Source organism: Schistocerca piceifrons, chromosome 2 (genome assembly GCF_021461385.2).
Source record: "Schistocerca piceifrons isolate TAMUIC-IGC-003096 chromosome 2, iqSchPice1.1, whole genome shotgun sequence".
Classification (NCBI taxonomy): Eukaryota; Metazoa; Arthropoda; class Insecta; order Orthoptera; family Acrididae; genus Schistocerca; species Schistocerca piceifrons.
The window spans coordinates 579,379,504-579,401,311 of NC_060139.1; the positions used below are offsets into that span (position 1 = coordinate 579,379,504).

Here is a 21,808-nt window from a genome sequence, read left to right on the forward strand (position 1 = left end):
GACGAGGTCATCCAGGGAACGCCACGAAAACATACCGCAGACAATAACGCTCCCTCTTCCGGGCTGCAACCTGCCGACGATTGTTGATGGGTGTTTGCTTTCAGACGTTTCACGCCGTACACGCCAATGGACAACTGTCCGAAGGAACATAAAACGTGATTCATCTGATAGGCTACCTGTCCAGTTATGGTACTGGCCTGTAAATTCCACTACTCGTCGCCGGTGAACAGCAGTCAGCATGGGTGCGTGAGCCAGGCACCTGCTGCGGAGACCCACTCGCAGCAACGTTCGCTGAACGGTCGTTGAGGAGACGATTTGGGTAGCCCCTTGGTTCATTGGGGCTCGCAATCGGTCAACAGTGGCGCGTCTATTTGCTCGCATCTCCACAGCCGTCGTTTACCCCTGTTATCTATGGCCTGTGGTGCACCCTAGTTGACTTGACGCAGGTTCTGGATGAAGCCAGTTGGCCAAGTTCGGTATACTTTAACCACGGAGGCAAGTCAACAGCTTACAAACTTAGCCGTTTCAGATATGCTTCCACTCTTTGCCCTGAAGCCACTGATCATGACCTTTTGGACATCAGATAGATCGCTCCTTTTTTCCTCATTGCGACAACGACTGCACTGTTATCTGCATTCCGCCGACACGCTTTATATACCCCTCTACTGTTGCTTATTGCACTTTGACATCGAACATAGGCGGGGGTTACATTAATGTAACTGGACCGTGTATACACACTTGTTTCACATGCACTGCTCATTCTACACTTCACCCGTCTGAAATATTCATTTCTGACCATTGGTTCCTCGTGTCAAAATAGGTCAGGACGCTATACTGCCTGTATAATTTCGATCGTACTGGTTTGTAGCGTCCTACACGTGTCTCGAAGGTGGAAGGTACCAAAACAAGTTTGTGCAACAGTATCCAATTTACAGGCAGACGGTTCGAATTCCTGCGTTGGAAATATCTTCATGTCGTGAGTTAGACAGTGAAGAGTAAGAAGTGTATGAGAGCACAGTTCTAGTTCACCAAATATTGCGTAAGAGAAATTTAGTCCGGTGTGTCTACGCAGTGTCTCATGTAGTGACGAGGAATGCTGGTAGTGATCACTCAAACGCACAGGGAAGCAGAGTTCGTCGTTGCCATAGGTGCCAGTCTAGAGGAAACGCTGTGCGGCAGCACCAGTTTCACTTTCTTCCTGCGCTATCCACCGGATCTTTTTTCGCTCTCCAGTTCTACTCTTCCGTGCTGCTTAGGAGCTCTCCGCCTAGCCAGGCTCCGGTGCCTTCCCCCTAGCAGAGGGGCCAGCAGCTTGCACGCTGCTACAGCTGCAGGACACGTACCGTTGAGGCCGGCGTACACTCGGTGGCAGCGCCCCGTCCCCAGACGCGCACACAGAGGCGGCGGGCCCAGCGTCCCGAGCGGCGCGCCGGCTGGCAAGTTCTCCAGCACCCGCAGCGTCGCCTGCCGCCACAGGCACGCCTCCTGCAACACACAACACACCAACTCCACAACTAGTGCTTCACTCTTACGGGGTTACAATTGTTGAGCAATATGAAAAGAACCGTAAATTAGTTACAAACTACGGCGTGCGCACACTTTGTTCAATATTTAAACGTCACCACAGATATTCTTATATAGGTTATGACATGTTCGATATGCCTACCATCATTGGCGATGATGTGGCGCAGACGAATGGCGAAATTCTGCATGACCCGCTAATGTGTTGGACCATCGATGCTATCGATGACTCCTGAACGGCTGTTTTCAACTCAGCAATGGTTTTGAGTTTGTTACTGAGCGCCATGTCTTTAATACAGCCCCACAGAAAGGAATTGCATGTGTTCGGATCCGGAGGATATGACGATCAGTCGAGGTCCATGCCAGAGCCAGAATGCGGTCCCCAAAGTGCCCCTCCAGGACATCAAACACACTCCTGCTTCGATGTTGTCGACGTAAGTCTTGCATGGACCACATCTTGTCGAAATCTGGGTCACTATGGATAATCATCTTCCGAAACCTTCACGTACCGTTCGGCAGTCACCGTGCCGTCAAGGAATATTGCACCGATTATTCCGTGAGTGGACACTGCACCCGTTGAGGGTGAAGACACTTCTCGATCGCGAAATGCGGATTCTGAGTCCCCAAATGCGCCAATTTTGCTTATTGACAATCCATCCAAATGAAATTGAGATTCGCCGCTAACCCAAACCAAGCATGCGCATACTAATACCCATCGTGTCCCGCGGCCAACTGTGCAGTTTTAACGTCCTAACGCAAACCGTTCAGAAGTTATGACGGTTTTATTTCATATGGTTCCATAATTGTCACCCTCTACCTACTACACAGTTGTGCAAAACTTAAGGACAAAAGTAACTATTGCAAGATGTGTCACTCCAAACTAACATAGCTCCATGAAACTCGGACCATACAGTAAAACAACTGCTACGTTATAGTACGGAAGGTCGCTGACAGAAATATGCAATAAGACGAACAGAAATGACGCTTTTATTCAAAGGAAATAATTACAATAAAGTCACCACGATTCACCTTGGTCCCCTAAACATTACAAAAGGCGGGACGTGGTCCTGAATAAGGTGGGTGATCATGACGGGCGGAAATGCATACTCTGCAACTTGCTCCCATGCTGGCCAGAAGGTGGGTAAGGAATTCTTATAGTAGTGCGTTTCATGCCTCCACCAATGCGGCTGACAATTGCCGGATGGTCATTGATACATGTGAACGTGTTGCAATAAGTCTCAATAGCGTATTATACATTTGTTCCGTAGGATTTAAGGCAAGCGAACGGGCATGCTAGTCCAGTCACCGAATATCCTCTCGAACCAAGAGGTCTTCCATCTCCACAGTTGGATGCGGCCGCATATTGTCATCCACAAAAGTGACGTAGGGGCCGAATGCACCCCTGAAAAGACTCACATAGAAAAGCAGTACAGTGTCACACTAACGCTGACTGGTGAGTTGAGCCGTCGGGAGTGGCCGAGCGGTTCTAGGCGCTACAGTCTGGAGCCGCGAGACCGCTACGGTCGCAGGTTCGAATCCTGCCTCAGGCATGGATGTGGGTGATGTCCTTAGGTTGGTTAGGTTTAAGTAGCTCTAAGTTATAAGTGATGGATGACCTCAGAAGTTAAGTCCCATAGCGCTCAGAGCCATTTGAACCATTTTTTGGTGAATTTACCGCGTCCAAACATCTGGAGACCAGTGTGTCCATTAAACATCATGAGACAGCTACTTTCCTCGTTATATTTTGCACAACGTTGTACATTATTTTCCTGTCTCTTCGAGGCAGGTGACACGCGTTTGTGAGAATTCGATCCACTCAGGGATGACTGGATCTTTATTCACAAGAAACAATGAGTGCTATCAACTAGGGATCTAAATTTGATTCCATATTTCTAGATTTCCAGAAGGACATCGTTCATCACAAGCGTCCTCTAATCAAATTGCGTGCCTTTGGAGTATAGTCTCAAATGTACGACTGCATTCGTGATTTCACAGTTCGTAGTTTTTGACGGCAAGTCGTCTAGTGAAATGTAAGTGATATCTGACTTTCCCAAAGGAGCGTTACAGGCCTTCGGTTCTTAACCTATATACACTTAGTTTGTTTGAAGATGATGCTCTCATTTAACCTTTAGCAAACTCATCAGAATACTAAAAAGATACACAAAATGATTTAGACAAGATATTTGCTTGATATGGAAATTGACAGTAGATCCTAAACAATAAAAGTGTGAGGTTCTCCAAATGAGAACTAAATACATTCTTTTGAATTTGGTTTACACTATAAGCAATACAAATTAAAATGTTGTTGATTCAGCACAATACCTTAGGATTACAATTATGGTTCAAATGACTCTGAGCACTATCGGACTTAGCTTCTGGGGTCATCAGTCCCCTAGAACTTAGAACTACTTAAATCTAACTAACCTAAGGAACCACACTCATCCATGCCCGAGGCAGGATTCGAACCTGCGACCGTAGCGGTCGCGCGATTCCAGACTATAGCGCCTAGAACCGCTCGGCCACTCCGGCCGGCTTACAATTATGTAGATAACTTTGTGGGAGCGGTGAAACAAAGACTACGTTTTGTTGGTGGAACCCACAGAAGAGGCAGAAAAATCTTCTACAGAGACTTCCTATGCTATCCTTGTCATTCTATTCCCAAACCGCGCTAGGCGTTATTGGATTCTTATCAGGTAGGACTGACAGAGGAAAAATTTTTCTTATCAGGTAGGACTGACAGAGGAAAAATTTCAAAGGACGTCAACTCGTCTTGTATTATTATGAAATAGAGGAGAGAGTGTTGCGGATATGATAAGCGAGTTCGGATGGGAATTCGTAAAGTTCTTTCGGATGCGTCTAGATCTCTTCATGGAATTCCAGTCAGCGACTTTCTACTCCGAATGCCAAAATGCTTTCTTCATTCACACCTTTATGGGGAGAAATGGGTATCGCTATAAAATAAGAAACTACATTTTTCCCACACACTATTCTAGAGCGAAACGATCGAGAAATAGAAAGTGATTCTGTTATCATATGCCAAGCACTTAAGTATGAATTTCCGAGTAACCATAAAGATGTAGCGGGAACAAAGGTGGTGGATGAATTACAAGCCAGCAGATACACGCCTGTGTCGTGGCGTAAACTTTAAACCTCTTCCCATTGTCTGAGGGGGACTCTACGCTCTTTATATAACTGATGAGGATTTCTAACATTCCTTATGCTCTTTATAAAAGTGATGAGGATTTCAAAACACCAACTTCCATCGCTCCACGATTTCAATATATTCCGATAAACGCAGCCATGCTTCATCAGAAAAAAAGGCTAGCAGTTGTGAATTAACCTTTCCTCCGTGCACAAATTTCAGTAGGTAGCTGCAGCAGCGACGTCGGACAACACTACCTGAATGGGTCAGTCGATGCCCTACTGTTCGTTGTAAGGTGTGGATTTGAGTTTGTGCCCAGGTCAGTGACACTTGCCGCTGACATACCGCTGTGAAATTCTAAATATTGCAACAAATTCTCACATTTCTTTCCTTCATCCGTCCTAGCTCGTCTAGTTAGTTTCCCGGTTGAAACGAATACGCCACTTGTCAAAGTGTCCGCGCAACGCACCGGAATATCATACGGCCATCAGAGGTGGCTTTCTGGGGTACTGGAAGCCGCGCAACGCCGGAAACCGTTTCCATCGTGCATGGAATACCCTCTACTACAGATCACAGAAGCAACTCTGCTAAGCGTATTAGACAATGACATACATAAATTAACATACGTATCGTTCTTATCTCTCGACGAGAAAGCTTATCTACTAGCAACTTTAAGAAGAGAAACCTCGTCCTAAAGATGAAGAGAGAATGCTAGACACATCGTTAGTTCAAAATAGAGGACAATACCACATCTAAATTTAAAGATGTCGTCTGTAATAACACATTCTCTTAAAATGGGAAACACTGTACTTCGTACGTAGCAGCTGGCTAAACTGAAGCACTCCCGCTGGAGTAAACAAGTGGTATAATAATAATAATAATAATAATAATAATAATAATAATAATTTCGTGTGGTTCTGCAGCCTGGTGCAAGTGTTTCAAATTGGACACCACTACGGCGATTTGTGTGTCCCTGACGTACCACATTAATCCTCCCTGGGAAAGATGGTACGCAGTTTAACTGGAAATCCGAACCACACGTAGTTACTGGTGATTCTTCACATCAGTTAGAGGAAAAGATTAGGTTAAAGGTAGACAAAAGAATGTCGGTGGTTTGACCGGGAATCGATTCCGCGGTTGCTAAGTTCTCCAGCACGCGTTTAACCACTGGAGCTGATCCGACGACCGAAGAGTAAGGATTTATAATTATAAGAGATGGCAGGAGGCGGGCTTCCCAACAGCTTCTTGTTTCGGCTGCCGTGGCTTACTGCGTCTCCCTGTACTCATCCTCCCCTCTGCTGCCAGTTGGTTGTAATAACTGTCAAACATTACCCTTTATTCTCTCTTGGCCTAGTAGCTGAAATAAATAATGTTCTCATCTGTTGATGTGCAAATCTACTGTTATTACAGAATGAATATACTGGAAATTTTAAACATTTGAATAGCAGTGGTTTCTGCCTCGAAGCACCATTTTATTAATTTTTTTAATTTGAATTACTAGTGCTTTCGCATGAAAACACCGATGTTATTGCGTAACAAACACCTCTAGGTGTATACCTGGGTACTTCTACTCATGTACTGCATTGTAGCAGTCATTTACAAGGTTCAAGGTTCTACGTAATCGTACGAGATCGCGACGTGTGTTTCTTTCCGTAGCGACCATGTTCAGGAAATCATAGTCAGGGAGAGCCCAACACAGCTAAAGTTATTGCACCGCGAATTTCGGTTTGTAGTGCTGCTTTTATGACTGGTTTCGAAATGAAACCACTGGGGCAGTACGTACTTTTGACACAAATTTTTTAAATTGTAGGTTCATTTTTGCTTGTTACTTAGGATTGCAATTCTTTTAGGTATTAAGAGGTAATGGGACTTTCGAGATGTGGGATTGTGTGCGAAATTGCCTTCAAATATATCACATGAAATGATTGGCGATTGAAAACCGTGAGAGCCTTATGTCCCAGTGGTCTTAAAGTGAAAACGCGTCCTTAATACAATTGATTATTTACTTTTTTCTAATTTCTACTTGTATTCGTTGCTTACTATGATAGTAAAGATTAATATTGTGAAAAAATTTAAAATAATATTTTTTTCGTATTGGTGGGACTCAAAGGGTTAAGAGAAAGAACCATATCAGAAAGCTCCAACTAAGTAGAACTGTTCCAGTGCCTTTAGAGCTTTGAGATTTTTGACGTTACTTAGAGGGGAGACTCCTGCGGACGGAGGAGAAACAAAGAAAAGGAAGGTTAAAACTTGACATTCCGTCAACGACTTGGAGAACGATGGAAGAGCAGATGGAATCAAAAAAATTCTGCTGTGTATTACTATTCGCTGAATTAATTAGTGATGCGTATCCAGAACTTAATGTAAACTCGGAGCTCAATCAACTTCTTTTTGTAACTTAAGCAAATCTAAGGAACCCAGAAGTACAATAAAACCATATTCTATGGCTACAGGCTTTTTAGGCCACTGGTAGCACCTTAGTAGCACGGTAGCAGGCGTAGATAAAAAGGATTTAAGGTCACGATTAGTGTAATCATTGAAGAGACGCTTAGCTTAACAGGGATGAGGGTGGTATAATCGGTGATCTATAAAAAGGAGCTGGAGCGAGGACGGTAAATCGCAGAATCCCCGAATTAATATGATGAGTACGGGAATTGAACTCTGATCTTCAGGATAAATTATTATTTCACGCTCGGAATAATTACTGCGTTTAGACTCCATTTCGCCGACTAGCGTCTCTAACCTACCCCAGTGACCCTCCTGCGGAAAGTGTACCTAAAGTTCAACGTGTCGGCCCAGACGAATCTTCATATAATCGCGAGGTGAAGGATGGGTTGAAGGCAGATTGAAATATTCCGCGACCTTCCGTTTTCCAGACAAGCGCTTTACCACTAAATCACCAGGACACGCATTTCACTGCTGATAGAAGTTCCTAGTCCAAGGACCATACGCCGGTGGTTACTAAAGCTAGCGACAATTTGTAGTTAAAGTAACAAACAAAGTGAATAAATTGTTGGACTGAAGGAGTCTGAAAAAAATACATACAGTGAGTGACTATCATAAGCTCGGAACTGGATATGCTTTTAACGTCTGTCTACTTCCCCGCAGAAAGGAGACGTCGAGGATGTTACCTTAACGGCCAGCATTTCGACATTGATGAATGCCTACCGAACATGCTATCGGCCGCCACCCCGAGTCCATTCGTCAGGGTATCTACATCATCAACGTTTTGTGGACGGGTAACTTATTTGCGAAGGAGATAGTAGACACGAAGAAAGGAAAGGATGTATTGCATACTATCATAAATCACTGCTGTTCATTTACTGACTTGTTGGATTTTCGCTTACTAGAATATCTAACGATGTGAATGATTTATTTATACTTATTTTTGCCTTTAGAACTCTTGGAAATCCCGACATCCAATAAGCGTCCTGGAAGTTTATAAAGCTTTTTAATTTTTATTTATGTAGATTGTAGTGTCCTCATATTAGCGTCTACTTATATACAATCAGGATGGTTGGACCTTGCAGGTTATGAATTTCTATCCGAGTAACCGTAAACACTAGCATATACGCAACAAATTTAGAAATGTTCGTTAACTCTTCAGCTTCCACCTGTCATGAAAATAATGTTATGATAATGCGTCATTAAAGTGTCAGAGCGACATCAGTTCTTAAAGAAAATGTAACAGAGAATTTGCGGAATCGTGACACATGCTGCATTATGTTATGTGGTTCCATTTAACAGTTCAGATGACTCTTATTCAAGTAAGCATGCAACGATTACACGTATCTTGTTAATTTTGGCTTGGTGCTGTGGAGCACATAAAACATAGATGATAAAACACATAAAATTAATAAATATTGTTATTCATTCCTTTAAAACGAGATACTTTGACTAACAGATATATGAGTCGAGCTATTTTTTTGTGATTCGCCGCCAGTTTAAACAGGGAGACCTTTCGGTGAATCTTTCTCTGGAGGATTTTTTATGGTACTGGGGATTCCGTACAACAGAAACTCATTTGTGGCGAGGCATTCATAATGCAGCGGCAGCCAGGGAGTAATTTAGCGGTTAACTTTTATTTTTTAATTGGGGACAGTTTCCATTTCGTGGAGCGCCAACTTCATTTCTTAGTTGGCTGCTCATCTAGGGTGGCTGGAATTTTCGGTAAAAGAGGACGAGGGATGTGTGCCGAGACAATGAAGGGAGAAACAGAAGATTCGCACGACACAGAATTGAGCGACATGTTAGCTGCGTGTAGCACCCGTCGCCTAAACTGGTGAATAAGTAGGCAGTAGCCGAAGACTGCATGCTACACCTTGTCGGTCACTCGCAAGCATCTTCGTTTCCGACGAGCAGCACTAAGCTGCGACATCAAGACGCGGCACTGAAGTATCTGACGTTTGGAACCCCAACTGAGTAAAATCTTCAACACCGGTTCCATGTAGTTGTCTCGTATAATGAACATAAAGCTGTCATCGACTTGAAATTACTTTAACAGACAAGGTTTTTCTGGAAGCGGCATACTCTTGCCTCCTACGATCTTTGAACTGATTTAACTAGCTATTACAGGGTTATTTACACTTTAACTCAGAACGACGTCATAACTTGTCATTCATGAAACCAACGAGTCATGTCCAGAGGTGAAAGATGCGATATGTGACAGAAAAAAATCTAATCCTCAACCCTAGACCTTGTGATTTGTAATCAGACATCACTTAGCAACCAAGACACACAATGAAGCAGTCGTCAACCGAAGATTGGTTTTAATAGTACACTGGAGGTGGTCGTTCCCTGTTTCCCTCTGGACTTTGAACAGACTTTCCCAGCCATTTATCGAGGAACCTATAGTGTAACAACACTGAGCCAGGTTGCAATTTGAGATTTTTCCACTTAGAAATGATTATCAAAAGTAAAAGAAGCGACAAGTGACAGGAGAAAACAACTTCTTTATTACTAAGCGGATATCCTGGAACTCGGAACTCTAAGCGGCGGCAGCTAACTTGTAATGGCTTCCAGGGTAACAAAAGTTAGATTTTCAATATATCTCATAGTTATTGACCGAAAATAAAATTTTTAAATGCTATCGTAAGGAAACTATTAAGAAGCGTAATCATATTTTAAATATTTAACACGATAACACAAATATTACAGTTACAAACTGCGTATCTATCTTGAGGCAGACTAGCTGACCCGCAAATACCCGGACTTAATTCATCCAGTATTTTAGAATGAGAGCAATCGTTAAGAAACGTTTTCTTGTTCACAACCACCACCAAACGATGAAGGAAAGCAAAGTTAATCACATAATAAATTTTCGCCGTCCATGCAGTAGAATTCAGCATCAGACACGACGTTTTAATTTATTGCTTCTTTACCAATGACTCCATTCGCAACAAAATTTGTAGACAGTATCCACATACACCACTGAATGCACCTGCCAAATTATATCATTTTATGACACATAATTCTGAAGATTTGACATTATAGACATTTAGATCTGTGAAAAACCAGTTTGTGCTTCAAATGGCGCCCAGTATAACTTCAGCATCAGACATCTTTTAATTTGTTACTACTTTACTACTAACTCTATTCGCAGTATACTTTGCAGATAGTTTTTGTATATATCACTGAATGTACCAGCATAATTATATCATACTACGACACACAGTTCAGGGGATATGACCTCATAAACATTGAGATGCGTAGAAAACTTGATATTGCTTAAAATGAAGTGCAAATTACCTATGCTGTTTTCATCCAGTGTTTCATTATGAGAGCACTTAGTAACTTTCAACAAACTTTAAGCATGATTTCAAAACTTTCCTAAACTTTTTCTTGCTTCATGGTTAACATCAAATATTTAAATCAGAAGTTTGACGCTGTTTTATACATGAGAGTTCGATTCTGTAAAAACTCAGGGTTTACTAGGCACTAAGATAAAAAACTCGGACGTCTCCAATTGCAATCTGACACTTAGCCACGTAGACTTTTAGCAACCGAAGATAAAAAACTTGACGCGACATAAATCATTCAACAGACAGCCAACATTGTGTGGGATCCCTGCATCCTCGATGAAGACCAACAGTTCAGTGCGATATTACCTCTCAACTTTACTAGAACACGTTTTTCAATATATCCGAGATACCATGCATTATTTCAGTTTGTTCAGCATAAACATGACAAAACCGAACGGTCTCTTTAACGTTTACATTTCAATCCCGTACCGCGATAGAAGGAAACAATGTAATAAGACACCTAGGAATGACGAATGAACATAGGGATGAATATAAATTTCACGGGAATAGAAGACTAACATAATCAATAGTATGAAAGTGCATTTCATACATCCCTTTGCAAAAGAAAGCGGAGGTGAAGAAGAAGAAGAAAAACAAGAAAAAGAAGGCGTGCAGTGAACATACTTTTTGAAAACTGTGGATCGCTTATAACGATGGCACATCACGACGAGATCGAAAGAAATGGAAAAGGGAGGTATTTACAATCGTGCCGGACTATCTTTAAAATCGATTTTAAAGAGTTATTTAAAAAAGGAAAACTTTTGTTGTAGAATACACTATTTTTAAAGATCTTGTTACTAAAATTTACTTTCTGCTCTTATCGTACAATATAGTCATTGACAAGAAACCGGTATCCTGATAATTACGACAAGACGGTTCAAGACGAAATTAAAATGTAATAACATTAACATAAAAATCCGAGCTCTCCATTACGCAGGAAGTACAGGCACACTACGTCATATGAACTACAAATTTTTCGAATGACTTCGAATGTTGATTCCCGTTGTCAGAAGTTAATCGGAATGGCTTAGTCTTTACTTCGAAGTTGAATGTCGTAAGTTGTTTTCATGTGCATTCAGCGCCATTCTGAATACCTGCGGTAGGTTCACTCATCTTATTGTACCACTATCATGAGATATACTTCGATGAGAGCTTGTCCAGTACGACGTGTTAATATTTTAGTCGTTTTAGTGGTCATCAATCCGAAGACTGATTTGATGTATCTCACCACTGTAATCGATCCCGCGCAAGTCCTTCATCTGCCCATAACTACCGCAGCTTACATCAGTTTGAACCTGCTTACTGTAGTCAAACCGTGGTCTCCCTCGACATATTGTACCCGTCACACAACTCTGCTACCCCACTGACTAATCCTTGGCGCCTCTGTGCGTGTCATATCAGCCGATCCCTTCTTTTAACCAAGTTGTGTCATAAACATTTTTTATACGATCTAGCCACTGATCTTCAGCACATTTTCTGTAGCGCCACGATTCAAAAACGTCTATTAGTTTTTTTCCCAAATTGTTCAACGTCTTATGTCACTTCTGCACAAAGCTAGGTGCCATACAAATACCTTCAGAAAATACTTCCTAACACTGAAATTTATATTCGATTCCAACAAACTTCTCTTTTCCATAAACTTGTTTCCTGCTATTGCCAGAATGAATTTTATACCCTTTCTGCTTCGACAGTCCTTAGTTTCTTTTGTCGATCAAGTAACAAAACTCATCTATTATTTTTAGAGCTAATTTCCCAATATAATTCACTCAGCATTGCCAAATGAAAGCGGACTACATATTCCATTACCCTTGTTTACTGTTGCTTACATTAATCTTATATCTACAGCTATCTCCGCAAGCCACCTTGTGGTATGTGGCGGAGGATACTTTGTGTACCATTTCCCCCGTTTCTGTTCCAGTCACGAATAGTTCGCGGGAATAACGGTTGCCGGTGAGCATTCGTGTGGGCTCCAATCTAATTTTATTTTCATTGCCTTTTCGCGAGACATACGTAAGAGGAAGCAATATAAGCTGGCGGAAAAATCACTATATCAAGAAGGAGTTATGCGACATAAACGAATGTTGGTACGCGTGTTTCTACATTCGAGAGATGATGTCTATTCAGATTTCACCTTAGTAGCGTAAGAGTGGCACCAGTAGCGCCTTTATGAGGATACAAATCAGGTTTGCTTTAAATACCCGCTGGAACGGTCGTGAGCTTTAGTTACCTTTGAGACTGGACATGGTGAGATGATGTTAGTCAAAAATGCCCTTAAGGCGACAAAGACGTCATTATCAACACGTGAGTTTGAATGGGGTCGTGTAATGTAACTACGAGAAGATGGATGCTCCTTCTGCGATATTGCAGAAAAAACTGGCATGATTGTAGCCACTGGCACCAATGGTCACGAGAACGTACGGCCGCAAGAAGCCCGGGCTCCAGAGGGCCACGTGCACAGAGGGAAGACCATAATGTTCTACGTATGGCTCTTGCGCATCGTACAGCATCTACAGCAGCAAGCGAGCAGCATTTGGCACCTCAGCGACAAAACAGAACTGTTGCAAATCGGTAACTTCAAGGATAGCTCCGAACCAAATGCCTTACAGCATGCCTTCAACTGAACCCAAACAACCGCCATTTGCAGTTTCAACCGAGAGCTCACTGGAGAGCAGGGTGGAGGTCTGTTATGTTTTCTGATGAAAGCTGATTCTGCCTCGGTGCCAATGACGGTCGCGTGTTAGTTAGACGGAGACCAACCTGTCTGCGTGCTAGACACACTGGATCTACAACTGACCTTATTGTTTGGGGCGCGATTTCTTATGACAGTAGGAGCACTTTACTGGTTATCTTACGCGCCGTGACTGCAAAGTTGTACGTCAATCTGGTGATTCTACCTGTTGTGCTGCCATTTATGCACAGCATTTCAGAGGTGTTTTCCAACAGAATAACGCTCGTCCACCTACCGCCGTTGTAACCCAACATGCTCTACAGTGTGTCAAGATGTTGTCTTGGCCTGCTCAGTCACCAGCTCTGTGTCGCATCGAGCACAGTGCGACATCATCGGACTGCAACTCCAGCGTCATCCACAACCAACATTAACCATCCCTGTATCGAATGGCCAAGTGTAACAGGCATGGAATTCCATCCCACAAACTGACATCTGGCACCTGTACAACACAATGCATGCACCTTTGCAAGTTTTCATTGAACGTTCTAGCGGTTACGCCGGTTATTAATGTACCAGCAGCCGATTATTAATGTACCAGCAATTCAAATTTGCAATGGCTTATTTCGCACTTACATTAACCTGTGATCTTGCGGCGACAATCACTTACACCTGTTACCTAGACAAATGCATTCCTGAAATTACATTATTCTTCATTAATTATATTTTGGTGTTCCGATTTTTTTCCGCCAGTGTATCTGCAGACTCTTCTAGCTACGTACGCTCTCGGAACTTCAACACCTTGATACAGAACGCCTCTCTCGCAGAGTCGGCCACTGGAGTTGGTTGATCATCTCTGTGACGCGTTCGTGCTTACTAAATGAACCTGTAAAGAAACGCGCCGCTCTTCTTTGGATCTTGTCTGTTTCCTTTATCAATCATATCTAGATGGAATCCCGTACCAACGAGCGGAATTCAGGTATGAGTAGAACGAGCGTTTTGTACCTGCTTCATTTATTGGTGGACCAAATTTCCGGAGGATTCTACCAATGAATCTCAGTCTAGGATCTTCATCACTTACGATTAGTTTCATGTGGTCGTTCCATTTTATATCGGTTCGCACGCATATTCCTTGGTATTTTGTGGAAATAACTGCTTGCTGTGATCGTTCTGCAATTGTGTAATCATACAATAAAGGGTCTTTCTGCCTCTGCATTCGCAATACTTCACATTTGTTTATGTCAGTGGTCAACTACCACTCCCTGCACCAAGCGCCGATCCTCTGCCGGTCATCCTTCATTTCGCTGCAACTTTCTAGCGTCGTGACTTATCTGTATATAACAGCATCGCCGCGAAAAGCCTCATGGAACTTCCTACGTTATCTGTTAGGTTAAATAAAACGAAAAGTAATGAGCCTATAACACTATCCTGGGGCACGTCCGAATTTACTTCTACGTCTGAAGACTCCTCTTCATTCAGAATGACATGCTAGAAACTCTTCAGTCCTGTCACACAGTTGGTCTTATATTCCGTACGCTTCGTTAGGCGCCAATCTGGAACTGTATAGCATACCTTTCAAAAGTTAAGGAATGCTGCATCTTGCAGGGTACCTGTATCTACCGCTTTCTAGTTATCGTGGGCGAACAGAGCGAGATGGATTGGATCTCACGATCGTTGTTCTCGGAACCCAAGTTGGTTCCTACAGAGGAGATTTTCGGCTCCCAAAGACAACAAACGAGCGTAAACTATGTTCCAAAATCCTACTACTGACCGACATCAGAGTTATGGGGCTATACCTTTGTGAGGCTGTTCGACCACTTCTTGAAAACGGGAATGACCTATGGTTTTTCCAATCATCAGGAAAATTTAGCTACACTCTGCTGCTACGAGAGGGGCAAGTTCTTCCGCATAGTCTATGTACAATCGTATTGGTATCCCGTCAGTTGCTTTTCGATATCAGCGGTTTTGAAACTTCCTGGCAGATTAAAACTGTTTGGCGGACCGAGACTCGATCTCGGGACCTTCGGCTTTCGCGGGCAAGTGCTCTACCGACTGAGCAACCCAAGCAGGACTCACGACTCAGCCGTTTTGTCGTTCTTGTGACGCTTTAAAAAAGCACTGCAGTGCGGTCTTCCTCTGCGAAACAGTTTTAGAAAAAGACGTTTAGTATTCCAGCATTTTCTGTGTCGTACTCTGTTTCACTGCCATTATGGTCACAGAGTGGCTGGAAAGAACGCTCAAGTCGTTTACCGACTTAACATACGACCAAAGCTTCTTAGGACCTTCTGTCAGGTCGGTGGTCAGAATTTTATTTTCGAATTCGTTGAACCTCTTTCGAGACACTGTATTAATAGTGATTTCGAATCACCCCCGATTTTAACGTCTTCTTCGGCAGGAAGGACCACCAAAAAGAGTGTTCTGACCACGAAGCACAGTAAACTGGTTGTTTGGCTCACAACGAATTCTACTAACGGAAACCTCTCGAGAGAGACTCCTAGCTCGGAGTCAAACGTCCCCGTGTAAAATGGTGACCGGGAGCGTAACCTGCTTAAAGACGAGGTAGCGCAGTGATGGCTGGATAGTGGGTACGTCACCTGTGGCGGTACGTTGCAGGCGCCGCTGCCGGCGGCCACAAGACGCACGGTCGCCACAGCCCACGGCGGCGGCGGCGCGTCCACCTCCGCGTCGCCTACGCCGTCTTCCATGGCGGTCACCGTCACAACGACTTCAGTGTTGCCTGTAACCAAACATTAGTCATCACAACAAGCACACTGCCACCACAGATTAACAGCTACCCGCACAATTACTTGGACACACACGACGACCACTGGTTTACTTTTGTACTCGTATATCGAATTATACGGAAATTGCAACGTTAAATACAAGTGTCATACCCAATTAAATCATGGAAGTTGTTAGCGAAAACTGTGAGTGAACAACCCATAAGGGTAGAATACACACAAGGAGCCCACGATTTTACTCATCTTTTACATGCTGGTTTAGTAGGACACAGTTCTCAAGGATTGACAAGAAGTCGAAGTTCAAAATTTTACAAACATGTTGAATACCATACGAGAGCGCCAGCCGCCGAAAAGCGGCGTTAGGGCAACCGGCTAAGTCACCAGAATACTTGTTTTTTTCGTACTGCCTTGAATTATCGACCTCTATTTATTTATATTCCTCAAATTATCAACCAAACTTTCATACAAAGTGTAGTATTGTCCAGAGATAGCGGTGCCACACCGAAGTTGAGAACGCGAACTGATAATACAAACATTACCCGGGTCTTACTGCAATGCCCAAGGTTTTCCCATGAAAACTTTCTTGACATTCCGAGTTTCTGGCATTCTCTGAACATGTCCTGCCCATCTTATTCTTCCCTGTTATTACAGAACCTAAATATTTAAATATTTTTCTTTCCCATTCATTACTATTGAAGTCTTTTGTCCGTTTATATTGTGCTCCCCCATCACCGCCTACTTTGTTTTGTTTTGTTCATTTCAAAACCTACTTCTCTAGCTGCTTCCTCTAACGTATCGTAGTTCCCCTTTAGTGCCCTTACATTCCTTGCCATTAATGCTACGTCATTCGCCTATGCTACCACTTGAACTTGCCGACTAAGTATTGTTCCTCCTGGGTTTATCGGCATTTGTAGCATCACCTTTTCTAAAACTAAATTAAATAGCATTGTAGAGATCACATCCCCTTGTCGTAGCCCTGTCTGTACTTGGAATTCTCCAGACAGTTCTTGCTCTGTTCTTACTTTACACATTGTTGCTTTCAATGTCATTTCCTTTAAATTGACCAGTTTTAGTAGGATTCTAAATTCTTTCATGATCTGTATAAGTTTCTTCCTGTGTAGGCTGTCGTACTCTTGCTTAAAATCAATGTACAACTGATGTAGTTGCGTGTCATACTCATAAAACTTCTCTAGCACTTGTCTTAATAAAAATATCTGATCCATCGTGAATACACTCCTGGAAATGGAAAAAAGAACACATTGACACCGGTGTGTCAGACCCACCATACTTGCTCCGGACACTGCGAGAGGGCTGTACAAGCAATGATCACACGCACGGCACAGCGGACACACCAGGAACCGCGGTGTTGGCCGTCGAATGGCGCTAGCTGCGCAGCATTTGTGCACCGCCGCCGTCAGTGTCAGCCAGTTTGCCGTGGCATACGGAGCTCCATCGCAGTCTTTAACACTGGTAGCATGCCGCGACAGCGTGGACGTGAACCGTATGTGCAGTTGACGGACTTTGAGCGAGGGCGTATAGTGGGCATGCGGGAGGCCGGGTGGACGTACCGCCGAATTGCTCAACACGTGGGGCGTGAGGTCTCCACAGTACATCGATGTTGTCGCCAGTTGTCGGCGGAAGGTGCACGTGCCCGTCGACCTGGGACCGGACCGCAGCGACGCACGGACGCACGCCAAGACCGTAGGATCCTACGCAGTGCCGTAGGGGACCGCACTGCCACTTCCCAGCAAATTAGGGACACTGTTGCTCCTGGGGTATCGGCGAGGACCATTCGCAACCGTCTCCATGAAGCTGGGCTACGGTCCCGCACACCGTTAGGCCGTCTTCCGCTCACGCCCCAACATCGTGCAGCCCGCCTCCAGTGGTGTCGCGACAGGCGTGAATGGAGGGACGAATGGAGACGTGTCGTCTTCAGCGATGAGAGTCGCTTCTGCCTTGGTGCCAATGATGGTCGTATGCGTGTTTGGCGCCGTGCAGGTGAGCGCCACAATCAGGACTGCATACGACCGAGGCACACAGGGCCAACACCCGGCATCATGGTGTGGGGAGCGGTCTCCTACACTGGCCGTACACCACTGGTGATCGTCGAGGGGACACTGAATAGTGCACGGTACATCCAAACCGTCATCGAACCCATCGTTCTACCATTCTTAGACCGGCAAGGGAACTTGCTGTTCCAACAGGACAATGCACGTCCGCATGTATCCCGTGCCACCCAACGTGCTCTAGAAGGTGTAAGTCAACTACCCTGGCCAGCAAGATCTCCGGATCTGTCCCCCATTGAGCATGTTTGGGACTGGATGAAGCGTCGTCTCACGCGGTCTGCACGTCCAGCACGAACGCTGGTCCAACTGAGGCGCCAGGTGGAAATGGCATGGCAAGCCGTTCCACAGGACTACATCCAGCATCTCTACGATCGTCTCCATGGGAGAATAGCAGCCTGCATTGCTGCGAAAGGTGGATATACACTGTACTAGTGCCGACATTGTGCATGCTCTGTTGCCTGTGTCTATGTGCCTGTGGTTCTGTCAGTGTGATCATGTGATGTATCTGACCCCAGGAATGTGTCAATAAAGTTTCCCCTTCCTGGGACAATGAATTCACGGTGTTCTTTTTTCCATTTCCAGGAGTGTATGTACCTCCTAAATCCAGCCTGATAGTCCCCCAAAATTCCTTCTATCATCCCTTCAAGTCTGGAAGCTGAAATTTTACTAAGTATCTTATATGTTACGTCCAAGAGAGTAATTCCGCGATATTTACTACATTCTGACTTTTCGCCTTTTTTATGTAAAGGGCAGATAATTCCCATGTTCCAATCGTTAGGCATTACTTCATTTACCCATATTTCCTCTGTCAATTCCCGGACTGCATCCTCCATTTTCTTTCCCCCGTATTTTAATAATTCGGCCTCTATGCCCTCTTCTCCTGCTGCTTGATGATTTTTAGGCTCTTGATAACACTCATCACTTCATGTAGCTCTGGTACTGCTTCCTCTTCCTGATCCTCTACATCTGATTCCTGTTCAGAGTCATGTTTCCTTTCATTCTCAATCACAGTTCCTTCTTCTTCAACCCCTTCTTTCCAGTTCGATAAAAAACTCTTGCAACCTTTCTAGGACTTTGCTTTTATCTCCAATTAGATTTCCGTCCTTATCCTTATAGAAAACTGCTCGTGGTTGGAAACCTTTCTTCAAATCTCTTGTTCTTCCATAGAACCTTCTGATCTCTTTATTGTCTCCCATTTCGTCCAGCTACTCTATCCTTCTCCTTTCGTGCTGCCTCTTCTTTAACCTACAAAGCTTATCCGCTTTTTCTCTCTTATCTCTGTGTTCTTCTGCCACTAACCTCGTGTTCCTTTGCAACATTCTCCGTCTCGCTTCATTTCTCTCTTGTATTACCGTTAAGCATTCCTCGTCGACCCACTTAACCACCGTTTTGCGTTGTACTCTCCCCAGTATCTCTTCTGCAGCTACGCTAATGGCAGTTTTAACGACTCCCTTTTAGTTTCCACATTATCTTCATTCCCTGTGTTTCTCCCTGTTTCCAACTTCTCTTCTAATTTCTTCCTATATTCTTCCTGTGTTTCCTTCGTTTGGAGTCTTTGTATCTTGTGTTTCATTCTGATCATCTGCCTATTGTAATGTGCCAATGTGCCGCCTAGTGAATGCCAGGTATAGTCAAGGCGCAACGGTAGAGAAAGTGGACGCTTATGGCATCTGTGGGCCAGAACCGAAGGCAAAGCGGAAGTGCTTCCGCCTGGTCGCAGCTGATTTAAAGAACGCTATGCGGGAGACAGCGTCTGACTTGTGCTGCACTCTGACAGCGAAATAACAAAAGAATTAAACTAAATAATATTGTTATGTGTAGTAAAAATATGAATGTAACATTACTTTAATATATGAAAATGACTTAATATGCTATGGTATGTTTAATTGTAAATAGAGAACTTGGCGTAATGTAAAATAATGTTGAGGTGTGGGGGGAATCTCCGAGAATGAGAACAGTGTACAGATTGGCGCGTAATATTAGCGGGAGAAGTAAGTTGGTGTATCTCTGAGGCAGAACAAATGTTAAGTGGCGTAAAAGTGACTGTCGGTGTGGTGGTGGTGGTTAGTGTTTAACGTCCCGTCGACAACGAGGTCATTAGAGACGGAGCGCAAGCTCGGGTTAGGGAAGGATTGGGAAGTAAATCGGCCGTGCCCTTTCAAAGGAACCATCTCAGCATTCGCCTGAAACGATTTAGGGAAATCACGGAAAACCTAAATCAGGATGGCCGGAGACGGGATTGAACCGTCGTCCTCCCGAATGCGAGTCCAGTGTGCTAACCACTGCGCCACCTCGCTCGGTGACTGCCGGTGTGTGCTACGGTAATGTTGCTAACAGATCATTTAGATGTGATCTGAAAACAGATATGGACTTCGTTTATCTTATAGCTACAAGCTAAATGGACACTAAGGCTCGTAAGACGCGGTATTTCGATGGAGATGGGCTGTGAGTTCAAAATAGTACGGTTTCCCGCTCTGAGCTACATGACACTGCATGGTGCAATGCTGTGTTAATTGCGACGAGTTGATTGTGCCAACGGCGAGGTGTGAAGGAACCAGTAGCCGCATCCAACAGCGTATTGTGATCTCAATAACTGATGAAGTCCATTGGTGAGCTCACTTCGGTAGCAACGAAATAGAAGTTATCTAACAAAAGTATTATTATGAACAGTGGTTGTTATACCGACGCCATTACCAGTACGTTTATTTTTGTGAATCAGTTTGTGTAAGAGTCAAACCAAGTTCTCTACAGTGTGTAAAGTTTGGGGGCAATAATAATATTGTGGTTTAAATTACATTCCCCGAGTGTAAGCAATTATTTAAAGGAAATAGCTCATTACTATCCCATATCTAGTGATTTCTATGTGCTGCAGCACCAGTGAAAAGTTATGGTGCGTGAGTATCTGCATAGCTATATTACAAGAGAAAATAGTCGGAATTAACGCCGAAATTGCCAGCAGACGCCGCTTCATGCAACGGATGGAAGATACCAGGTACTGTGCCACTTTAATTACTATCCAGCTCGATGTGATGACTTTTCAATACATTGCCATAGTCAAAAATTACTCGGTGCCGTCCGAGCAACGTGTTTCTCAATTAGTGTTTTCAGTAACTATATTGACAAGCAGATCTATATTGTTCTTTAATTAAGCGTTCAAGGAAATTGCTGCCACCACAGTACACATTGTGCCTTCAACACAATGCAAGCTCAATAACATTAAATTTAGTAATTACAATTTGTGTAGTTTACATTAACCAAAAACAAGCTCACGTGTTTATCATATGTGTTTATGTATTGTGAAACGGTTTCAGGCTGTGGTATTGTTGTAAATGAATAATGTCCTCCGGCTAGGCAATATCAAACATACAGAATTAAGTGCTCCATGTTCAGTCACTTCAAAGAGATTATCAGTGCTACTAATGATCAAATATAGACGTAAAAATAAATTTTTTATGCGCCATTATCATTATTTATTCCAAAAATTCCGTGTAGTAGTTGGATCACCATAGTGTGTCTATTCAAATCTATTACACGCGAGAGCCGCTTTCCGGAAGTCCGATGCCGCATGGTCTAATAATAATACAGTAAATTCGGGTAGTGGTATCGCACTATACCTAATTCCATCTGCCCCTCTGCAGCTTCTAACTTTCATAATATCTGATGCATGCCTTTTGTCTATGAGTACGTGATCTATTTGGTTTCTTGTGTTTCCATCTGGTGATACCCATGTACACTTCTTAATATCTTTCCTTGGGTGGTAAGTGCTTTTTATTATCATGTTCTTCCCTCTGGCGAAGACTATCAGTCTGAGCCCATTATCATTACTGTCATTGTGGAGGCTTTCATTTCCTATTATACTTCTATATACCTCT

At 43.6% G+C, this 21,808-nt stretch overlaps 1 protein-coding gene across 1 annotated transcript in view; it reads right to left on the reverse strand.

Moving 5' to 3' along the window:
* Positions 1 to 21,808, reverse strand: part of LOC124775607 — a 237,383-nt gene that overhangs the window by 166,400 nt on the left and 49,175 nt on the right. The window contains exons 3-4 of the mRNA XM_047250436.1: positions 15,724 to 15,866; positions 1,344 to 1,485 (exon numbers count right to left, since the gene is read on the reverse strand). Coding sequence (XP_047106392.1) covers positions 1,344 to 1,485; positions 15,724 to 15,866 — 285 coding nt within the window. The remainder of the gene's footprint in view (positions 1 to 1,343; positions 1,486 to 15,723; positions 15,867 to 21,808) is intronic.